This window comes from Crotalus tigris, unplaced genomic scaffold (genome assembly GCF_016545835.1).
Source record: "Crotalus tigris isolate CLP2741 ecotype Arizona unplaced genomic scaffold, ASM1654583v1 scf7180000017952.28453644438:3035480, whole genome shotgun sequence".
In the NCBI taxonomy this organism is placed as follows: domain Eukaryota; kingdom Metazoa; phylum Chordata; class Lepidosauria; order Squamata; family Viperidae; genus Crotalus; species Crotalus tigris.
Genome location: NW_024096741.1, coordinates 577,288 through 601,961, shown reverse-complemented (window position 1 = coordinate 601,961; position 24,674 = coordinate 577,288). Strand labels below are relative to the sequence as shown.

Below are 24,674 nucleotides of genomic sequence, written 5' to 3'. Positions count from 1 at the left end.
TGAGTTAATTATTCGACTTTGCCAGATTTCAATTAGAAATTTCAAGGCAGGAGTATGAAGATGGAAGGAATATGAGTAGGCTACAGCATTCTCAGGACAAAGACTTCAACTTCTGCAAGGAGTTTAATATTTGTGGTGGGAATTTCTATTTTGTTCAATTTCTACATCAGAATGGTTAGAAGTATTATTGAGGAACATTATTAAGAGAAAATAAAAAGATTAAAACTTTTTATTAGATATGATGAAATCTGCATTTTATACCTAATAGTGTGAAGAGGCAGTGTTTTGCAACTATGCCTGTTTATTCAAAGGTCTCTTTGTGTCTGTATTTTTCTTTTTTTTAAGTGTGGTAAGATTAAATATATAGATACATTGTTTTGTATGAAAAACTTGTACAGGAAGGTTTATAATAATAAAGTATCCAACTTATTTATATATTGTAAAATACGTTAACATTGAAGATAGTGATGATATATTCTGGCCTTAGTTTCTTAAACGAAATAACACTGTCTACAGTCACTTAATGATTGTCCAATTTAGTGAATCATCAAGTTATGATGCAACTGAAAATGTAACTTTCCAACTGATCCACACACTTATGGCCAGTGGTGGGATTCAAACATGTGAACAACCAGTTCTCTGTCTGGATGCCGCTTCCAGAAATCCATTCTGGGCCTGGGCAACAAAAATTAGCTACCGGTTCTGCTGAAGTGGTGCAAACTGGCTGAATCCCACTACTGCTTATGCCTACTGCAATGTTCCTGCAATCACATGATTTAAGGTTCAGGCATTTCACAATCAGTAGGCATTTATTATATTGCAACATCTCATGGTCATGTGTAATCATTTGCGTGCTTCACAGCCAGCTTCTCATAGAGGGTAAATGGAGAATCCAGTAGTAAAATTGTAAGTTGGATTCATGTGATGACTTGCTTAATGACCTATGGTGACTCACTTAATGACCATAGAAGTGAGGCTATAAATCTGTCGCAGTCACATAAAGTCTCACTTAATGACTGCTTCATTTATCAACAGGTTTGCTAATCCCAATTATGGTCATTAAGCGAAGACATGACTTTATCCTGCTTAGTTTCCTAGCATTGTATCTAGGATAATTCTTATTATTTGGTTGTCCACCGAATAGTAACTTCTCTGTGACCTGCCAAGAATTTTGTAATTGGTACTTTCCAATTATACTAAATGCAGGAATTGTATAGAATTAAAGAATGTGCACTCTGAAATATTGTCAATTAAATGTATTTAAAACTCTGTTAGTTATTTTCTTTTTTTCAATTTATATTCATTTTGATTTTTTTTTAAAAAAGACCCCATTTGGTAATTAGTTCTGTTCGATATATTATTTTGAAATACAATACATTTTATTCAGTGCAATTATGCAGGTTAGAATATATAAGATTATCATCAATATCTATTTACATTGAGAAAAAAAATATATTTATTGTCTAGAAGAAATTGTAGAGACTAATTTTAATCTACATGTTGGTTGCATTTGATTTGTTTTCCTTGAACATTTTTATTAAAAAATATTTTTTTCAAAAGCGTGTTTGTCCAAACTGTAATTTGGCTTCTTCTGGGTAATATATAACATGTGAATTCTGATTCACAATTTAAGCCTATTGTTAAAACAAGCTGCTAAGATTTAAGAAGTTTCAGGAATATTGATCAATACAGTGGAAGAATTCACATTCACTGCTAAAATACAATTCTGAAGAATTATGGAAGACCAGGAATGGGCATCCTACTGGTGTTCTATCTTTGGCTGATGGGCAAAGCTTACAAAGTCAGGCATCTGTCAAAATTGTCTTATTATGAGATATCCTTGTTTTTCATCTCAGAATAAGAATAAAAGAACAAGAATCATTACTTCTGACTTTGGTATATTTTTGAGTCACACATCACAATGAACTTAGACAGAGCCATCTGGTTTGTTGGCGGTGTCTACAGACATGAGGAGCTAATCTGGACTGATAGACTGCTGTGTTTCAGAATGCCCTCATTGTTACATAAGCATGAATAATTCTTATTTACCAATGCATCTTAATTTTAATTTTGGTGCATATATAGTTTTCCTATTTCAGCAGAACTTAATTTTTACTATTTAAAATTCATCAATATATACCTAAAATATTAACTATATTTAATATTCAGTATAAATGAATTAGTTTTCGAGGTGATAATCTAAATATCTTCTATATTACATGAAGAATTATGTGTACAAGCATACACATTCAGATTTCATAAGCAGAAAATCAAGCACTTTCCTATACTTTAATTTCTACTCTCAGGATTTTCACCTTAGACTTTGTCCTCATAGTGTTCATTTCTGTCATTTGTTTTGTTTTGTTTTTTTGTTGTTGTTATTTTGTTTTTGTAGGAATATAAATTCTATAAATCCATTTCATTATTTTTAAAAGAAAATTCTTCAAGGTCAGTTTTAATTCCTTGGCTGTTAATCCACAAATTGTCAAATTCAGTGAATTGGATTTCAAGAGATCTCTTTGTTTTCTATATCTGTGCCTATCACATAGGTAATCTGTATCTTTTCTCTACTCTCTGAAAAGAATAATTATTATGAGAAAATGCAAAGTACAGACCAGGCAAAGATGGCATGTTTGCTAATGGTTGCTGTTTTTTTCACATGGATTTATGTTGTATTTTAAAAAGATTTTTGTGATCATGGGTTATACATCATATTTTAAGCTTTTATTGTTTTCAACTGAGAAACAGTGGGCATTTCTGATATTTTTTTCACATTATGATTCCATATAAAGATATATACTTTTGCAAATTTATTTTGTATGACTGTTTATAAGAATTTTTGCTTCTGGTTTGGGCCTATACATACAGATAATCCTTGATTTGTGACTGCAATTGACATTGGAATTTTTATCATAAATATCTGGAACACAAGACCCCACAATAACCAGACCCAAATTTATGATGATTTTTAAGCACATTAGATAGTCAATAGTCTGAATCCATTCTCCCAAATGCATATTTTTGTTGGAAACCAGCAAAAAACATTGCAAATCATGTGCTTGTTAGGCACCTTAAAGTATGACGATGGAGAAGAGGGCAGCACAACATTTTACAATTACTGGAAGTCTTATGGGCTATGTTAACCAGTCATAAAGCAAGAGCTACCTTACATATAAATATATAAAAGGTGCAGTAAAATACTTTTAATTCTTGCAAAAATAACTATGTGCAAAAGTATATTATAAATAGTACATTTATTATTGAAATGCAATTAATATTTAATAGCATGAAAATAGAAAGCAGATTTTTTAAATCATTTTTATGCATGAAAATAATAGCTATGTTGGCAATGAGGAAAAGAGTCCAACATAGCTATAATTATGGTTCAATGTCAAAATTCTATTTAGAAAGAGATTTTAAATCATCATTGTGAGATAATATTTAATAGAGGCACATTACATAATTTTGTTTTGATTTACCTAGCAAATTACCTAGCAATTACCTGAAATAAGTTCTAATCTTGTTCATATGATTGTCTATGTTGATATCTCTCCTGTTTTCCACAAGAGATCTATGTTAGATACTGTAGAAACACGTTGATTCTAAACATTGGAATTTATATCTCCAAAATGTGAGAAGAGTGATTTTTAAAATGTTTGTTTGCTTTTAGAACAGCTTTTAGGACAGTCAGAATGTTTTCTAATAGTACACAAACTGACTTGGGTATTTCAGTTACAAAAGTAAATAATAGCTGTAATCTAATTTGCTTACTTTTTTTTACTTTCAACTTTCAACTACTCTTTAGGATTTGCAAACAGGCAACTGTTTTGTAAAATTTGAGTCAGTTTTAGAAAGAACTTCATACATAGCGGCAGCTCTGAACATTTTCAAAAGTCGGGATATTGAATCCAGTGATATTGTTTATTGGGCCATTTTGCAAAGAGAAATATGACTTCATTTTTTATTTAGTAACATGTACTGTTTTGCATTTTGATAACTTGTGGATTCCTTAAATGTCTCACCAAGATTGAAGAACCAAAATTAAAAGGTATTAATCCTGAGCCTGGAACTTTTATTATGAATCTTTTACGAGTTCAAAAATCTACTCATTACATGAAGGTTTTTTTTTCATTCCAATATTATAATTTGGGATAATTGCTGCTTCTATTAAACTATAGGAAATGAAAAATCCTTGTCAACCTATTTATGGATAGATCCATGTCTGTCTTCTGCCCACCACCACCAACCATACATGTTGCTCATGTTTTTGCCAGATGAAAACCCCATGCAATTTAAAAAACAAATATTAACAACAAAATACATTTCTGTAGGTTTATACCTTTAAAATGAGTTAGTAGTGAAACAACGAAAAAGAAAAACTGGAAAGGAGAGGAAAACTGTACATCATTTCACATACCTGGTATTGTTTCGGTTAGAAATGAGATGAATTTTCTTGAAACATTTACTTTAGTAGGTTTAATAAATGATTATGTTATATTCATATTTTGGAACGAAACATGAAGCTCTTTCTTTGAAATACTTGGTCTGAATTTAAAGTGTTCTCTTTTTTTTTTTTTTTTTACTAAGCAGAGCTTTTGCAGATATGTAAGTTTTGCAGTTTTAAACATTTTGTTCTCACACATAGTTGGACCAAATTTCTCTACTGTTCGTTCAATAGAGAAAATGAAACAGGAGGATAATTGCATAATGACAGATAGGAGGAGAACAGAGAATCCACTGATCATTTCCTATGAGTTGGCCAATGTCCAGCAAGTCTCAAAGGACACTGTGATGTGTAAAGGATAGAGGAAAAGAGCTAGTTTTGATGGAGCATTTCCCTGTCAGCTCATTTTACTTTGTAAAGCAAATCACTGAAACAATTAGTTGACAGCATGGTGTTAGTTTTCTCATGGTAAATTAGAAAGATTAAATAAACACAGGACTGCATTTTAACTATGATCAGCATGTTTGGATCTGTAGTCTGTAACGATTTCCAATTCTCAGAAGAGGTTACATTAGTAATATTATTCATATTGTCCCTTTTAATCAAGTGTAAAGTTATTTAGTGACTTTCTATGTCCTTCATTTCACTTTGCCTGAGAATATCTTTGCTTTACATTTATTTTATTTATTTTATTTATTTGAATAAAATGAATATGATCCTGCTTTCAGTCAGCTACAAATTTCTACTTCTTATTTTCTATTTAGTTATATATTTATAAGAAAATACTGAGATAATGTTTCACTTTTATTTTAAGTTTATAAAAACAAAGGACCTGTAAACTAATTGTTTTGTATAATTAGATTCTTGCAAAAATAAGCCTCAGTCTTTCCTATCTAATTTTTTTTTCCCTCTTCCCTTCATACCATATAACATAATTTAGAGCTAAATACTATCTAATTACTAAGGAACCAAATGTTGTATATGAAGGAAATCTGGTTTTTGGAGACCAACATGTACAAGGGCAATTCAGAAATAAACCTCTGTTTGGTTATCAATGACAACCACTCACAGATACAGAACTTTAATTATACACCAAATCTGAAATTCCTTAGTAATAGCCACTCAGCGCCTCATCTGGGCTATGGGGGGGGGTGTCCAAAAACATTCCAATGAAACTGCTTCAAAAGTTCTTGAGTGTGTCTAGTGGTGTGCAGGCGAGCATTATCGTGAACCAATACCACATCGGAAGTGGTGCCATAGAAAATCGCGCCAAATGTGAAGATGCCAAAGGACTACTGTTCAGTGACATTCATGGAGCATGGTTCGACCATCAAGTCAGAAGCCGACTGTGAAACATTACAAAAACTCAGACAAGCTATTCATAACAAGCATTAGAGCATGCTGACTTCTGGTGTGGTGTCGGTTCACAATAATGTTCACCCGCACACTGCTAGACCCACCCAAGAACTTTTGAAGCAGTTCTATTAGGATGTTTTTGATCAGACACCTCATAGCCCAGACTTGGTGCCCTTTGTCTTCTTAACTGAGAATGACTTCTCTTTACATTTTCTCCTCTTTTCTATCACAATCATTCTTCTTTCAGCCTTTCTATATATGTTTGTTTTGAATTGTTTTTCCTACTATTTCTTTCCCTGCAATCAAGTTAACTTTCTTATCCAAAGCAGTGCTCCAATAATGCATCTCACTTGTGTTTTTTTATTTAACACCTGAAATTTAGTCAAAGAACATTTTTAGAAATCTCACACTGATTAAATAGCAAATAGTGGAATAGATATTGCCTAGAATTTTAAGTATACCTTTTAAAATCTATCTGTCTGTCTGTCTATCTATCTATCTATCTATCTATCTATCTATCTATCTATCTATCTATCTATCTATCTATCTATCTAACCTACCTACCTACCTACCTACCTACCTACCTACCTACCTACCTACTGTATCTATCTACCATCATCTAGTTGACATTTGCATTACCATTATAACAGGGCCTAGAAAATTTGGGTTTAGTAGCAGACCTACCTAAGCAGCTAAAAAAATAAGCTATTTGTAACTTGACCCTAAGGCAGCAGTTCTCAACCTATGGGTCGCGACCCCATTTGAGGTCGATCGACCATTTCACGGGGGTCGCCAAGCAAGGCTGTCCACCATTTTTTCCCCTTTTCCGGCGGGTGCCTTACTCCCTTGGGCTGGGCCAGCTGGTGGCCCAGCCGGTGGTCAGCCTGCTCCGTCTCTGCCGCTTGCCAGCTACGCCTTGGCCGGCACAGGGGGCGGCATCATGCATGCACGGCGCTCCCGGGCAGGGAAAGTCCTCAACTTACGACCGGTTGGGTAGTCCTCGACTTACGACCGGTTTAGTCCTTGACTTACGATCAGTTAGTCCTCGACTTACAACCAGTTGGGGGGTCACGGCATTAAAAAGGTCGAGAACCATTGCCCTAAGGAATATATTTGTTAAGATTAGTTTCAGTCATTGTTAATAAAAGATAAGAACTATAATAGCATTATCCATAACTTAAACAAACAAAAATAATTATTATAATAAAGTTTATCATAAAGGTAGTAACTATCTTTTAAAACAACAATCCTCTTTCTTAAATATTTTTTTAAAAATTTCTGTGAGAAAGGAAGAGAAGAAGAAAAATCAATTGAATCCATAGTTCTTGAGTCACCTTTCTCATTTCATTTGCTTCAGCTTAAAGAACCTGTCAATGCTGCAAATACTGTATATTCTTGCTTTGACAATATGCAAAACTGTCTGGCATTTATTGGGTTAATACTTAGCTTAGACTGGGCGGGGGAAAAAGCCCAGGAAAGAAAGAGGAAGCAAACTTTTGACCTTCTCACTAATTGGATAATGTGACCTGTGACTGCATGAGAAGGGAGGGGTTTAGCAAGGAAAGCTTGATGCCAGCGAAAGGAAGTTCAGATTCTGGCATCAACCAGTCCATCATGGCGACCGGCAAAACTGTAGCTCTGCAATAAAGATTTTAGGAAACATGCCTGAAAGTTCTTTGAAGTGCTTCATTAGTTGGAACATGTGACAGAACCGTTCCTTGGAGACTTTGAGAACTGTCCAAAAGAGTGTAGGATATAATCCAGAAGCTCCAGAAATAAGAGACAAACCAATAAAACTGTACCCCATCCATTTTCTTTCCCTGCTTCCCCTACACTACTTTTATAAAAGGATTTTTTTGAATTTAAATTAGTATTTATTTTCTTTTCCAGAAAAAGCTGATTATGTTATATGTAATTATTTTCTTCTTTACTTGCAAGGTCCTGAAAATATCAACAAAGGAAACTTTATTCTTGAACTTTTTATGTTATTCAAAAATAACTATTCTACTTGCAAATTTGAATGTAAATTAGCATAAATAAGCAAAGTGTGTACGTATGTTTGAACACACATTCACAAATGCAAATTTACAGATAGGTTTTTACTTACAACCACAATTGGGACCAGAATTTCCATCATAAGTCATTGCAGTCATAAATTGAGTCAGATCTAATTTTAAGACAATTTTATAGCACTCGTTAAGCAAATCCAGCTTCCCTTATGCTGTTATTTTATCCGAAATCAACAAAAAAAGTTGAAAATCATGATCACATGACCACTGGTAAATGCAAACTGGTTACCAAGCACCCAAATTACTATTACATGACAATAGGGATGTAAGTACAAGTGCAGGTCATAAGACACTTTGTCCAACGCCATCGTAACTTTGAAAATTGTTAAACGAACAGTCATAAATTAAGGACTACCTGTAAAGAGCAAATAATTGTACTTTTGCTAATTTTATTGGTGATGGAAATATCTATTTGCATTAAATACACTTCTGTTTTAGTGCAGAGTTGTTGGCGTGAAACTGAGAAATATGTCTTAGGGAATGGAATTTTGTTCTCCTACTTTGTTTCTGATTTCTGTTCTAACAAGGTATAAAACTTTTAATCAGAATAAATATACAGAATTGTAGAAACAAATATGTAATTTTTAAAATAATTATTTTTATTTTTTTATTTTAAGTTTGTGACTTTGATTTTACTAAACCTCAGACAGATTGTAGCAGTTTTCTTTTATTTTATCCAATATCTCTTTTGTCATCCTGCCTATTCGGTATATAAGTCCTAATGCTATTCTAAAGTAGCCTATGTTTTCTCTATTTAAAAGACTTACACTCATAGTCATAATGTGAGGCCATTCTTCATTTTTTTTTCTTATCTGAGGTTGTTGACCTCAGGAGAGGTGAAGAAGGTTATAGGGTCAAAGTCTTTTCCTCCTTGGAACTCACTGCTTGCTGGGACAGGGTTGGCTGAGAAAAGGGTTTTTTAAAAAAGGTTAACGGTCATGATTTTAATTCTGTTAGAGAACAGCTGTTTTGAGTTTCTTTCCACTTCTAGCTCCTCTCCCTCCCTCCAAGCCCATAGAGAGATTGAAAAAATTGTTCAGAGAGAACCAGTAACACAGAAATATGCATCTCTGGAGTATCACAACTTTACGAATGGATCATCTTTGCTATTGGTATTTACATTAGGACTTTTAAAAGAAACCATAGACTTTGGAGTTAGATTAAACACAATTCTGAACGCTGTTTTATTTATCAGCAGTAAAATATCAGTACTAACAGTAATAGTGATTCTGTTGTTTAATGTTGAGATAATAAAGTATTTTTATTTGCCCAATTATAAGCAAATAAAGGACTTGTTCTATGCAGTGGATTTAAGAAGTAAATTAGAGCATTCTGTAAATCTTCGAAGTGCTTCTACTTTACTCTGGGTTTGCACTTTTCAGAAAAAGCAGAAATAGTGAAAAATAAATAACTTTTTCTTTTTTGTCTGCACTCTTCTAAAATGTTAGCCTCAGGCTGTGTTAGTGTGTGGCTCAACAGCAATCAGAGGTCATAGTTTCATTGGTGGTTAGCATCAGATTTAATTTTTCTAATAAGTTACATTTACCAAGAAGTCTGGTTTGAGTTATACACTGCACTGCCTGAAAACCCTTTGGAATAACTTAAAACTGGAGGGTGGCTGAAAATGTATAAGAATGTACATAATTATTTTAACAACCTTCCTTCCAAATGCAGTTTTTTTTCTAAATTCTAACAATAGTGTCTAAAATTACTTTTATCAATTCAGCTATAGCAATATAAAAAGTAAATATGATTGTCTTTAAAAATTGCTATTTGTTATTTGTATTTGTTGTATTGCAATTGGCAAATTAAAGTAAATATAGTGGATTTTCCTCTATTATAGGAATGTGACCAAGTTCATATTGATGATGTTTCGTCAGATGATAATGGCCAGGATTTAAGGTAAATTTACACTAATATAGGACAGTGATAGAAAAAATAGAAGTTTTTGTTTGCCTGCTTGTTTTCAGCTTTTTATAATATAAAATTGTTTATAATAATTTCCGAATACTGTTATTTCTATTCTTTTCCAAGACATCTAAAATTCCAGCATAAATTCAGTTATCTTCAACTATCTGATAATTTTTAAAATTTTCTTACATCCAAAACAGCACCTATAACTTTGGGACAGATGGGTTTCCTGCAGCAGCTACCAGTGCTAATCTATGCTTAGCAACAGGGGTGCGTGGAGGAGTGGACTGGATGAGAAAGCTAGCTTTCCGATACAGACGAGTAAAAGAAATCTATAACACATATAAAAATAATGTTGGAGGCAAGTACCCATCATATCCTTGTCCATGTAATTACTGTTTCATTGCAGTGTGAAGTTTTTGAATCTTGTGGTTAAGTTTTCCCACCTATTTACAACTGTAAAACATGACAAGGGATTATAGTTGACATGTAAATGCTATAGTGCTTGTTCTCCCTCACTCATTCCCTGGCAGGTCTTCTGGGCCCATCAAAGAGAGAAGCTTGGTTGCAGCTTAGAACAGAAATTGAAGCCCTTACAGATTCGTGGTTAACGCTTGCACTGAAAGCACTGACACTAATTCACTCTAGGTAAGTAGATTTCACATAAGTAGTAATACAGACTAACTCAAGGGTGTCAAACTGCCGGCCCACAGGCCAGATGCGTCATGGTGAAACCATGCCCACCCCATTGCCGGCAATTGAAAAAAAATCGTGATACATCAAAACACGTGATGTTGCGATTTTGACACCCCTGGACTAACTGGATCTAAAATGTAAATATACATTTTCCAATTCTGTAAGTTACAATTAATATATTATGCGTTGCTAGGAATAGCTGGTTTAATTAAAATTTATAGTTTTATAAAATATGGCATTTTAAAAATTGGTGAATTGATGTGCAGTGTTGTTATAAAAGTGGACATGAATTGTTCCATTTTCCCCCTATAGCATCATGCTGTAGTAGATTAGTTGATAGTAGTGACAGATGAAGAGAAAATTTGCTATTTAACTTATTATACAGAATTATTTCTATATATCCCAGGCAAGATAGCAATAAAATTTAACTCTTTAATTTATTAAATTTATTTCTTAGGTTCATAGCCTGTCTTTTCCAGAAAAGTTGAGGAAGTTTAGAGACCACTTCCCCACTTGCAACAGTTTTACCTCACAATAATAGCCCTATAAGGTAGATTTGGCCAATTACTATCTTTGTATCCATATATTTCATAAATCTTTTTCTATTGTACTGCATTAACTGTTTAGTTTCTGTCCTATGATGCATACAGAATAGTTATAAACTATAATGACACACCATTGCTTTACCAATAGCATCCAGTATAGCCTTCTTCCAGGGACAGAAGTGAGTGCTACCTCCATGCATTTGAAACATGGGGCATAAGGACAAGATTTCTCTACTTTTGGTATATTATATCTCATCAAGCAGCCCAATAAAGGTCTCATCCTTTTTTTCAAAGGATCTATATGATTCCAACACAAAAACCTTATTGGAACTCAAAAGGGTTCTCTTCTATCTATATAATTTTTTTTAATCCTTCTTTCCACTGCTTAGCAAGATGGGGAGAGGGACAAGCTAGGAATGTATGCAGATCCTACCAGTCTACCCACCCCATTAATAATTGGAAGCATCTACTGGCATCCAAGTTCCAGAGTTTTGCAGTAGGTAGTTGGCATGTAGACATATATACTCTTTCTTCCTCCTCCTTTTGCATAAGGAATGTATGGCTTCACTCTTATCACTCTGCTCAGTCACATAGCCCTTCCTAATCTGATCCACAGTTTCCTAGTTCTTCTAAGTAGCACTACATCTGCATTCCACAGCAAGTGTCCAACTTGTGATATGTCCAACAAACTACAAAATATTCACTATTGGGACACAGTATTTCTGTGTTATGAAAAACTGGGATTTCCAGAATAGATAGCAAGAATACCTACATTCTAATTAAACTCCTGCAGTTTACCAGCCTTACCAAATGACATTCTCTGTTCTAGGTCATTTTGGGAAATATGACCCTATATTGAAGTAGAATAAACAGCCTTAGGGTACTTTTTGAGGGGGGAGGGAGCAATGCTATAATAAACATAGAATTTGATTTAATACTACAGTGGACTTAGTCTCCATGAATTCTTGGGAACCTTTAAATATCCATCATTGATGGTCTGCCTTATACCTTCAAGTATCAGCCTTGTTAAGAACCGAGAGCCAGAAAAAAAGCAGAAAATAGAGAATCCTAGTTATTGTATATTGGATCCATAGAAATACTATTTCTCCATCTATGAACCCTTCCTAGCCTTAATTGTAGACTAAATTTTCCTTCCAGGTTTTTAAATGAAACTAATAATTTGTTGATGGTATTGCAGTTTTTGTTTGATTATAATAAAATACTTCTTTACATTCTCCTAGGACAAATTGTGTCAATATTTTAGTAACGACTACTCAGCTTATCCCAGCTCTTGCCAAAGTCTTGCTATATGGTTTAGGTGTGGTATTTCCAATAGAAAATATTTACAGTGCAACAAAAATAGGTGAGTGTTTACAATGAACAGAATCTGTTATTCATGTTCAAGTTCATACTATTCAAGTTCCAAATCTCATTGAGCATTTAAAACTGATTATATAATTATTTAGAACTAATCATTATTGATAAGCATGGATAATTCTGACCTGGATCATTAAATGGTTTGTTATGTTTTTATTTATTATATGTGGTTTTGTTATAAGAACATTTATTTCAATTGCCCACTTATAACTTAATGATCTTAGCATCAAGTTAAATCAATTTTACCTAGTAAGTACAGGAGTTCAGGAATAATTATTTTACAGTATAAAACAAACATGTCCAGCCATTTTATTGCTTCCTAAACTGAAATAAACTACATTATTCTTTCCCAAATTGGGGCTTGATGATATGCTTGAACTTTCTAGGAAAAGAAAGCTGTTTTGAGCGCATAATTCAAAGATTTGGAAGAAAAGTAGTTTATGTTGTCATAGGAGATGGTGTGGAAGAAGAACAAGGAGCAAAAAAGGTAATGACACAAGATTTAAAAAAAAAATCTTATATAATTTATTCAAATAAAGTATAGTTCATTTTAATTAAAATCTTCATTGTCTCCCCTCCAAGCATGCCCATAGTGACTGTGGCTAATTGGAAGGACATTTCAAGACATTTGGAGGCAATCAAGTCAGAGAAAGTTGTTACGTATACTTCCTCATAAGTAGATCCCATGGTGCTCAGTATAGCTTACTCTTTTATCCATGATTATTGATTTTAAGTTTTTTAAATTCATAAACCTAGTAAATAAACCATGTTAATAAAATAAAAATGTTTTACACTTACAAGCTAAAAACAGAAAATGCAAATCATTTCTTCAAAGATTTTAAAAGAAATCAACAGCTCCACCCCCCCCCCCAGCCAAATTAATATGTTGCTCAAATAATATTTTGGCCACTTAGTGAACTAGATATAGTTCAACAAATAACATAAAATTATATATTAACAATCAACCTCAAGATCAATAAAAAGTTTTATCAAACATAAACATTATCTGCTTTCATATATACATACAGGTGGCTTCAGGCTTGTTCCAAGGACTATGCATTTGTAGTGGTGAATTAGTATGCAATCTATTATTCTTCCCTCCTTTGAAAATGATGAACTTTTAGTTACACTGCATTGAACATTCTCTCTTAGGACCAAGCTATCTCAGGTAATATACATATTTGTCTTCTCAGACACTTTCTCTCTAAGGTTCCTGAAAAGCAACCATAAAAACTGATACTTGGAGCAGAAAATAGTGAGAGAAGAAAGGCTTTTTGTTACATATTTGAACTAAATGGGAAACATATTTTCTTATGAGGGTTTCTGGCTGTCTTTTAATGTAGTTTGGATAGCAGATAGTAGTCAGCACAGATTACCACCTCATTATGGATTACCATCTTATACATGCATATATACGTGTGTGTGTGTTAACATAAAAAGTTCAGACAACACATTTGATTTTGCAGTCTGCATAGTTACTTGCAAAGTTGCAAAATATACACAAAAGATTTCATACTGCACCATTTGTGACAGTTTGCATATTAAAGCTGCAAAAATTCCAGTGTTGATGTTTTACTCATTTTATAACTTTATTTTATAGTAGCGCTCCAAAATTTAAAAACAAGCTCCACTGCCCAAGGCTTTACAAACTATCAAAATCTGTATTTAAAGACACCATGAAGCTCAATAGGATCAAAACACAAGAGCGTTGGTATCTATATACCAAAGCTCAAATCAGTCCAAAACAGCAAAAACCTCAATGAAATTTTAAATCATCCTTAAATTCAACTACATTCGGACATAATATAATTCAAAGAATAAAAACATGCACCAAGGCAGCCAAATCATTAATAGAATTAGATGTTCTATTTATATTTATAACATGCAATCTGCATTCTTATAATCCCTGCCTTCACTCACGATATCTACTGAAATCAATTTTAATCTCTCCATAACAGATTTTTGAAAAAGGAGAATTGCATCAAAGTGCAAGCAGCGTTTTTGTCTTTGCCAAAAAGCAGCAGCAAATGCTGTGCCATCAATATGCTGATACCCATTTATATCCAGGTTGGCTAAATGGGGAAACTGAAGATTTGTCCCAGTGCTTAGGGGCTGAATAGGCCTGAATATGGGGAGGAACTAATTCCAACTCAATCCTACCAACATTGATGTTGGGCTGTAGATATTTGGACCCCTGGATCTGAGGACTTTCCATTCATACTCTCGAATAAAAGTCCAATTGGACTCACAACTTCTGCTTAAAAAGAAAGTGGCAATTGTAGCCAGGTAGCCTTTGCTGAGCAATATTTTTGTGCCAATGTGCCTTTCCTGTACTAGGTGGTTCTTCAGTCATTCATGCCCTAGTCAGGCTCAACTACTGCAAAATGCTGCCCTTGAAAACTACTTAGAAGCTTCAGCTGGTCTAGAACATGTGGGCATGGGACACCTCTATTCTCCAAACTGCAGCGTTTGCTGCTTTGCTTCCAAATGCAATTTCAAGTGTTGATTATTACCTATAAACCCCTGCAGTTACTTCAGGGACAGCCTATCTGCCATAGTTGCATAGTTGGTTGGTTTTATTCAAAAGATTTGGAATGAGAGCCCTACTAAAATCCATGTTGCTTCCACAGTTAAAACAATGGAGTTTGAAAGAAAATATTTGTTATAATATAATAAAGAACATAAGGGCTTTCTTTCAAGTTTAGAACAATCAAAATGTTAAATCATTACAGGCTTTAAATTCTTTCCATAACTTGTAACTCTTCTTGGTCTAGCACTTCTAGTTCATGCTGTTTGCTATCTGTGAGATTTGATAAATACTGAGATCTTTGTTCTCATGAGATGAAGTTGCTTGGGTAATTTTAACTAGGGAAACTTTGATGAAGAGAGTAAGTTCTTAGAGCAACAACGTCTTTTCCTTTGGGTTGCACTGCTATAGCTATTGTTCAAGGAAAAATGTTGGAGAACTGTCGAAAATAAAATTATTTTTAAGCTTTAATGATAAATTTTAAAATCAAGTATTGTATTCGAACGTGGGAAAGACCTTGGGCGGGGGGTGGGGAGGAGAATTATGCTTTCAGCCTAGCAAGATTGCTGTTGGCCTCATGGGGTAAGCCAGGTAAGACTCACAATTAATTGAGCTAATTCTACTTTATTGTAAGCTACAGTGACAAAATATTGCAAGTCTGAAAGTATGGCCCTCCCCATCTCTTTTAACACCTGAGAACCTCTTGCTTCTATCTGCAGGCTATGCTGTCTCTTATCTGACCATTCTCTTGGCAACGTCCCTTTGTCCGGTCCTCCAAAGTCTTTCCCTTGCAAATATTTACCTTGCAATCTATTTCTATATTTAGTCTAAACAGTATTTCTTTTGTGTTGTGATAATTGAAAAGCATACTGTGCTTGGTAAAAGAATTATGCACTTAAATTTGTGCTAACATTTAATAAGCAGTTTTTAAAATGTAAATTACAACTTACAGTGCAATCTTTATCGTGTTTTCTCATGACTTTGATGAAGCTTTTTCTCATATAATTGGATGCTTATACAATAAATAAATAAATATGAACCATCCTCAGAAGGCACTACTTTCATGTGTTCTTTGTTGCCGGAAGAAATTTCCAGCCTAGGACACAAGGCAGCAGCCACATTTTCTCCTGGCAAAACAACAGTGAATTAAATGGGATTATATCAACAATGAATTTGGTAACCATATGTATTCATGCCTGAGAAAAACATCCTCCCGAGTCTGTGACCATTCATATTCTTACCTCACCCCCAAAACACTACTTTTCAGGCTGTCTGTGACTATATTTATATGCCTTCAATGTAAAGGTCTCAATTGTGGTTTTTGCTGAATCCAGAATAATAAAGGAAACCCTGTGGATCTCACGCTGCCAATGCTGCCAGCAGGGAGATTTTCCTCCCGTATGCCTGATCTTTTGGTGAAAGAACAAACTGTGCTGGCTCTTTGCCCATCATAGCAAATGTACCTTCTCTATTCTTTTGGCCTAAGTTTGGATGAAATTGCAGGAAGATGTGAGCTGGAGCCATGGCAGAACTCTTTATAACACATGTACAGCACACAGATGGTGTTATATAATCAAAGAATTGCAAATGTTCCTTCCGTTGCTGTATGAATAGTCAGAACACAAACTAAAATAAAAGGATTTAAGTTAGGTACTCTTACATACCACACAAACTAATTTTATTCAATCCCAGTTGCTATTTGTCTCAAGTGGTCAAGTTAGAGTTCCACCCTGACTACAGCTGACAGTCAAAAAACAAGCTGCTATCTTGCCAGCTGCTCTTCAACTGGATGTTCTAGTCATCTCTGCTGCCAATAAACTAATTCAAGTATGCTGTTAAAATATTATGGCTTAGAGCCTAGACTATTCTGTATTGGAGAATAGATGAAAGGTATTCAGAATCAGTATTGTATGCAAGGCTGATACATGGCAGTTGGATAATTAAAATATTTGTCCATGTAATAATAAATGAGAAAAACTACTTGGACTAATTCACAGGATAACTGATGCAGATAAGAATCATGATGTATGAACTTTTTTATCTATATGTACGACATGCTTACCATACTAGAAAATATCTACATCTGAATATTACCAATATTTATCATAATGCTTAGTTATTTATCTAGCCTTTCCCAAATTACCATATTGTGATTTTTCAAGCATGAAAATAAAGGAGTGGGGTTTTTTTTTCAGTTTGAGCTTGTAGTATGTAAGATCAGTATGTTACTGATACTGGAGATGTGAGGTGCTATAGAAAAACAGGCAAGAACTATTACCTAAAGAAAGGGGGTTAAAACCTTTTTAAAGTCTTAGGAAACAAAATAATATTTAGAAGCAGTTTAACAAGCCCTGCTCTGATTCGCTGGAGATGATGAGAAGGAGGAACAGCACTGGAAGATTCCATTATTGTAGCTAATCTTCCTATGGAGTTCATTTTCTGGCCTGGTCTAACCTAATGGTACGATGAAGAGTTATTTTACATTCATTCCTAATTTTCCATTCAAATTAATTGCTGTAATTAAAAATTTAGCAATCTTAATAATATTAAAATATGTGTTTATACCGTACTTTCCGGCGTATAAGACGACTTTTAAAAGCATTGAAATCGGTGCCGAAGTTGGGGGTCATCTTATACGCCGGAAATAACGGTAGTTTCCGGCATATAAGATGACTTTCTAGGCATGCGACTCGGCGCCGAAGTCCGGGGTCGTCTTATACGCCGGGTTGCCTTATACACCGGAATATATGGTACTTATAAGTCTATCCCAAGCTGTAGCCTGTGTTGTGATATTTCTTATTTCAAACAATTGTTTCTTGCTGATAGCCATATAAAGAAAGATGTTAAAAAACAGTCCCTTGAACAAAATCTGTAATAAAAAAATATAAGAACTTGTTGACACGAGTACAGAGTATTTGTACAGTCATTGACAGTATTTGCATTATTTACAAATATGTTTAAATTTTATATGCATACTTCCTTGTATATTTAATTTTCTTGTTGGAAGGTCAATGTTACCTATGTCCATGTGCTATGAAGGAATAGGAAAGGATTAAGTTAAATAATTATATTATAGGATTTTTCTTAGACTACTTATTTGTCAACAAGAAGACAGAAACAAAATGTTTAGTAATGAATAGTTCATTAATCATCACACCAAATGTGTAACCAAATTAATCATTTTAGACTGTTTCTCTTTATTTTGTTTCTGTCTTTCCTAAATCTAACTCTAATCCTACCAAACTGGCCTACTTGACTATTTAAAAAGAATTTCCAAATTGTTTCTCAGATTAAACTATTGACATATAGGCTGATAGAGATTTTAAAAAATTATAGTCTAAACAATTAATTGTTCAGGTAAAAAACAGTAAGCTGCATTTTTGGAATTTTATGAATATTAGGAATGTTATGGAATTTTATGAACCTTTGCTAGGATTCCGAGGGCTGCACATGGTTTAAAGATTATTTGTCCCGTCTTATTTTAACCATTTTATAGTTGGTCGTGATGGTTATGGAAACTTCTGGAGTGGAATTTAAATGAAGTGTAAAGTATTGTGGCTTAAAAGGACATTTGGCAATCATTCACGTACGCACTGTAAATAGCAACACTTAGTAATTATTCTTTGGATTCCAACTATGAATATTATTTTGCTGTTTTATACGTTGTACAAGTGATAAGAATTAGTGCATCTAAAGATATTGTTGACAACCTGTATTATCTTTATGAAGCTCACTTAAGACACTCTGGTTCAGCATTTTTTTAATCAAAGCACTTTGTTTTATTTTGAGATTGTTGTATTCGGAAACATAGGCTTGACTTAGAGTCACTTAGCAAAAGAATCTCAGAACATTAGTCCTAAATTTGAATACATAATGAAGTTCATAACAAATTGTTTCAAAGGTGATTTTTCAAAAGGCAATTGGACTTTCTTTGTTTTTCCTTGAAGATGTTTTGCTTCTCATGCAAAAAGCTTTTTCAGTTCTAACTGAAAATCCCCATAGATACATAGCAAATTATTATTCTAGTGCAGGGATAGGCAACCTTGGCTCTTTTATGACTCGTGGACTTCAACTCACAGAATTCCTGAGCCAGCTTGGTTGCCTACCCCTGCTCTAGTGTGACTTTGCATTAGTGGGGTAGTTCATGGCATTTCACACTTCAGACTAAATGCATAATTATTAATATTTTTCAAATGTTACTAGAGAATAAAATGATTGCTTTAGGCATTACTACTTCTGTGCATCGGCCATAGCGGCACCTGGCTCCAGCATCTTTATTTGTGAAAAGCTAGAATTCTTAATGGAAAGTATTATCCTGAATAGAATCCATTTCGAGATATATTTGTAATAATACTTGCAAAAAAAAGTAAAATAGACAGGACTTTAACACAGTAAGTTTGCATTATTTAACGTACTTGCTTTCAGTGTGATCTGCCTTTATATGTCTTTCTTTGTTTACAATTAAGTATGCATTTCTTATAGGGTTGATGATTTTTGACAATGTTTTTGCATTCTTGTTGACTTAGTTTGCAATATGGAAAAGCTAAATCTAGTGTGATAATAAAACAGCATGTAACATTGTTTCCCTATAATGTGTTTATATTGTCACAGCATGCCATGCCATTCTGGAGGATCTCAAGTCACTCTGACCTTATGGCGCTTCATCATGCCTTGGAACTGGAATACTTATAGTAGCACTTTGTACCCTCTGGAACCTCCCTCACATCTGTGGACGGTGTTCCTGAGTCTTGTTTCAGCACTGGCCTACAGAATTTTGTGATTTCATCATGTTGATGTGCAGCTGCAGATGGTCTTAACCTTTGCCCTTTCAATAAATAGCAGATCACATCTTTTTCTTCAGAAGCAGCTGTTCATTCTAGTACTGTGAATCCAATGAGAACAAGCCATTATGAAAATGTTTTAGCGAAGTCTTCTTACCACATTCACTACATTTAAATGTTCATACATGTGAAGAGACTGGGAAGTGCTTTGTGATTTCTAGAATCTCCAATGTGGTATGAACACATCTTAAATACAGCAAACCTGATTGCACAACTAAGACTGAACTTAAAAAACATGGACACATTTTTAAAGGTTTACTTTATTCTTGTTTTTTTCCTCAGATCCAGGGTACTCTGTAAATCTTTACTTATTTATGAACAGATTCTGTTTTGACGTCATCATTTAAATGTGGATATGTACAATATGTGGGAAGGCTATATCTCGTCATTGCCTTCTGATCACAGAAAGATTTTGGTTTTAGCACATTGCAAAGTAGAAGTATTTCTAATTTAAGCAAATAAGTACATCACTGAGACAATCGTGTACAGGAAGAATGTTTTTGTGTAAATTTCTAATGGACAATGTTTTACATATTGTTTAGACAAATATTATTGAATAGTAGTAATGGATTTTTGGTGAAGAATGAGGCAGTGTGTGCACAAACTATTGTGCTGTGCCTTATAAAAGAATTGTGTATAATGTGTAAATTGAAATTTTTAAGATCAAGACCAAAACCATGGTTGTCAAGTGTCAATGAGGAATCACTTTTTATTCATTCTTTTAGGTTTTTTCTTTGAAAATTTGTTATATCACAATATCAAATCCCTAATTTTACCTTGCCTATAATAGGCTACCTTCTCATTTATACTTTGTACTTGAAAATATAGGTTCGAGTGCAAAATATACTTCATTTAAATCAGATGAGAAAAATTTGCTTGGTTAAATTGTTACTTTTCTTTTAAAGTGCATATAGAGGCCTGATTTGTCGTTGTTTATGTGTACTTTGCCAAGAAAAGTAGCAAGTTTACACATGAAAATATATTCCTAACTAATATGAATCATATGTATTAGTACTGCTTGCAAACTGAGCACAGTGTTCTGTTCCTTTTGTTTAACTGGTTTGAATCATAAACTGAACAGCTTCTGTCCATGGAAGGATGTTGATACAATAGAAGAATCCTCCTAATGGATAAAATCATTTTTTTTATTATTTGTACCCCAGGAATCCCCAGAAATATGTTGCAAACAAATGGGATAAGTTCCAGAACAGGATTTTAGGAGAAAGGAGAGAGTGACAAAAATTACTTCTCCCTATTTCTATTTTTACTGTCAGGAGCAATATTACTGGAATTCTGCCAATGAAAAAATATTTGCATTCAAGTCATTGTCTTCTTGTGCAAATATTGAATGTGGAGTAATAATCTATTCTTTTTGTCAGAAATATAGAGAACTTTTTAAAAAGATAACATTGTGTAATGTATCATGATTTAATAAAGTAAAAAAGATGTTTTTGCACTCAAAACCTAAATATCTTATCTTAAAATAGAACAGGAAATGCTTTTGGGGAGTCAGTCAATACATACTGACTATGGAAACTAGTCTTACTTTTTTAAAAATAACCAATTTGTTGCAAAAAAATTATACACTTTAATAACCATATTCTATATGCCTTGCCAGCACCAAATTCAATGAGCTTAATTCGAAAGTAAGCATGTCAATTATAGCAGTCCCAAATCTCATTAACACCTCCTATTGAAAAGACCAGGCACAGTAGGAGTTAAGAATTTTAAGATGGGTAATTTAGAAACAGAAATTCCAAATCTTTTCTAACTCTACATGAGAGCACAATATGTCCCAAACCATGTGGTGTTTACTTAAAATAAGAAGCTATAGTGGTGATGCATATTTCTTTAAGCATTAGAATGCTTAAAACCTGCAAGCATTTTGAAATGATTTTATTTGTAAACCCACATCTTGAATTGAAACTAAGAATGGCAAATGTCTGGAAGATCCTTAATTTTGACAATTTCGCATTAACAATCAGATTTTTGTATTGGTCCATTGCTGGCAATGGGCACAGTAAAATTGTAATTGCCAATTTTGTTTTCATTGTTTGTAGTTGTTTAATTAATTCTATCCTTTCTTACTAATCTGCGACAATCCTGACAGTTTTATTTTGACCTGATTTAGATAAATCAGTTTGGCTTACTTGGCCAGAATTAGTAACAAATGCATCTTGTATCTTCCTCAAAAATTATTTCCTACTATATTATACCAACAGCAGTATGTTTTCATATTTAATCAGGATTCTTAGCTATTGATAAATGGGAAGGAAAAATTGGCAAAGGTTGAGAAAATATATGTAATATCCTGTGAGCGTCCATGTTTAAACCCATGACTAAACAAAGCCCTTATTACACCAAACCTGCCTGAATCTATGCATGAGTATAAATTCTTGGCCTAAATTTTAATATTAGGCTCAGCTGGCTTATCTAGTAATACATATTTTAGATATATTTTACTTTCTAGATTTTTATTTTTGTAGAATAAACCAGCTTTTAAGCCAGCTAGTAGCAAAAATAGCTATTAGGCAATAAGTGTATGTGATTCGGCCAAGATCCAACTTGAACTTGTAATTCAATTTAAAAATTCAATTCACATCCATAATCTGTAAGTTTAGCTGAATAAATTCAAATAGGCACTTGTGTGAAAATTTGATTTGATGATTCTCCCTCAATTTGAATCAAAGCTTCATGCAGCCTTATTGGGGCAATTCCTTTTTTGTGGGGGATGCATATTGCTGCTAAAGTTTACATTATTTTGTGACTTATTTCAAACTGTTTGATTATAAATATAGCCCTTCATCTTCAGTAACTTGATCTACCCAAAACAAGCCAATGCTAGGACTGCTTAAAGTCTGTGGTTAAGCAGACATGTAAGTCTTTCAGTTGCAAAGCTGGTTTTTGTTTTAGGCAAAACTAAGGATTTTTTTTCCTGCTCCCCCTTCCTTTTTGGGGAAGGGAGTTAATCTGTATGCTGACTAAAAGTATGTCTGGCCCTTATTGTACAAACAGTGTGTTGTGTCAACCATTATGTACAGAATCTTTCCTCCATTCACTTTGCGTTTAAATTAATAAAATTGATTTGTGACATATAGCCATTTTGAATGTATTTGAATGTATTTGAATTCTCCCATCCCTTAACATATAATATTTAAGTTATCTCCTTTCAGAAATCTAGTAGCATATTATATGGGTTTCTTGGTAGAAAATTCTACAGTAGAAGGCTATGTGTTGATATGACATATCAACAGATGTGTTGCTATGTCATATGCTATGATGTATCAGGCCTCATGCAAAGAACTCAAATGCAGATGTGAGAGCAATAGAAACAACTCACTTAATAGATCTCCATAGATTCAGAGTATTTTTGAGTGTTTTGCCAGGCTGGTATTTAATTCCAAAAGGGTGCTTTGGAATATATAGGAACATATCACCTATCTGAGGATTCTTGGTGGTCTCTGAGCTTGGTTGTTTTCTTGCAGATATTTCATTACCCTAACTAGGTAACATCATCAGTGCACATTTCAATCTTGTGCTACAAATATTCTCCTTTATTGATAATACCCATCTGCAACTCTGCAAGAGATTCTTTTTTTTTTTTTTTTTGCACCCCTTTTGGGATAGGTTTGATTTGTTTTCGTTTGTCTTTGTATTTGCTCTTCTTGTCTCTTGTATTCATTTTATATGTTGGAGGCTTTTTTTAATTGTAAGCTGCCAAAGAGTCATACAGGAGTTCAGCCATCCATTAAATAAATAAACATTTGAAGCAGGCACATCTGTTACTATGAACACATGGCAGCCTTTTGCAGCCATCAAATCTAAACCATTGCATAGGTTTACTATTTAGGATTTTTTTTTAAATCAGTTGATATAATCACTTATATTCATATTGATTTAGATTTCCAAACTATGTTCAAAGATGTGTCTCCATTGCATTAAACCATAATATAACAGTTTAATTTTGAGGTTGTATGATGTCACAGATGAAGCTGGTCTTTACAGGGGAACACAATCCCATTCAAAAAAAATAAGCAGAGCTGACTGGTTCACAAATTCACTTCACTGAATAATAAGCTAAAGATGATGTCTTCATTGATAACTGTGGCCTGTAAAGTATTGAGGAATCCAGAAGAATTAGAAGTATCAGAATCCCATTGTCTGTTTTCCAATTATTTTTCCTACTAGAAATTCACAAACCTACATTCTGTTTAATAAATGGTACATATTTTTAAAGTGTTGACATTATTTTGCAGTGCATATCAATTCTATCTTACTATTTGAATACCATAAACTCACTCCTTCACCTTAATATTGAAATGCATAAAAACTTTGATATATATTTATATTTTCCACTGATATTTTCCTCTTGATATTTAAAAACTCACCCTTTTATTTCTGATTGCATATGTTCAAATAAACACTTATCCTGCTCTACAAAATGTATGGTTAAAACCAATGAGCTTTTAGAGGAAAGGAATGTCATGATGATGATCCAGTATATAAAGATATAAAGTATATAAACATTTTACTATTATTTATATTTCTAGAAAGGGGGCTACTTTATATTAATGTATACAAGTATTTTTTATGACTGACACTTCGATTTGTATGCAAATACGTTACTCTTAAAAGATCTGCATAAGGGTATATTTTAATCTTTCTTGAGAGAGATGTACATTGGACTGAGTCTAGTCTGAATCCAGATCAGATGTATTAAAATTAACTTAACAATCTTATTGATTTCAATTGGCATATTTAAGCCCCATCATGGACTATGAACTTGTATTGGTGAAAGGGGTTTGTAACAATATGAGCTATACCTTTGGAAGTATATGAATGGTAACCCATAGCATGGAGGTAATATATAAATTATCAGCTAAATATTCATTAGAAAATAAAATAGTA

The 24,674-nt window shown here is 33.5% G+C and overlaps 1 protein-coding gene across 24 annotated transcripts in view; it reads left to right on the top strand.

Annotated features, from left to right (window-relative positions):
* The window catches only part of EYA1 (EYA transcriptional coactivator and phosphatase 1), a 90,537-nt gene extending 67,673 nt beyond the window's left edge, over window positions 1–22,864 (top strand). For 14 of the 24 annotated variants that reach the window (XM_039345434.1, XM_039345417.1, XM_039345420.1 and 11 more), the window contains 6 exons: window positions 9,713–9,771; window positions 9,981–10,141; window positions 10,314–10,428; window positions 12,263–12,384; window positions 12,785–12,885; window positions 19,537–22,864. In XM_039345434.1, the coding sequence (XP_039201368.1) occupies window positions 9,713–9,771; window positions 9,981–10,141; window positions 10,314–10,428; window positions 12,263–12,384; window positions 12,785–12,885; window positions 19,537–19,617 (639 nt within the window). In that variant the 3' untranslated portion in view covers window positions 19,618–22,864. Of the gene's footprint in view, window positions 1–9,712; window positions 9,772–9,980; window positions 10,142–10,313; window positions 10,429–12,262; window positions 12,385–12,784; window positions 12,886–13,426; window positions 13,567–19,536 lie in introns of all 24 variants that reach the window. The other 10 variants (XM_039345413.1, XM_039345424.1, XM_039345412.1 and 7 more) reach the window with 1 other exon arrangement.
* Window positions 22,865–24,674: the final 1,810 nt, after the last annotated feature.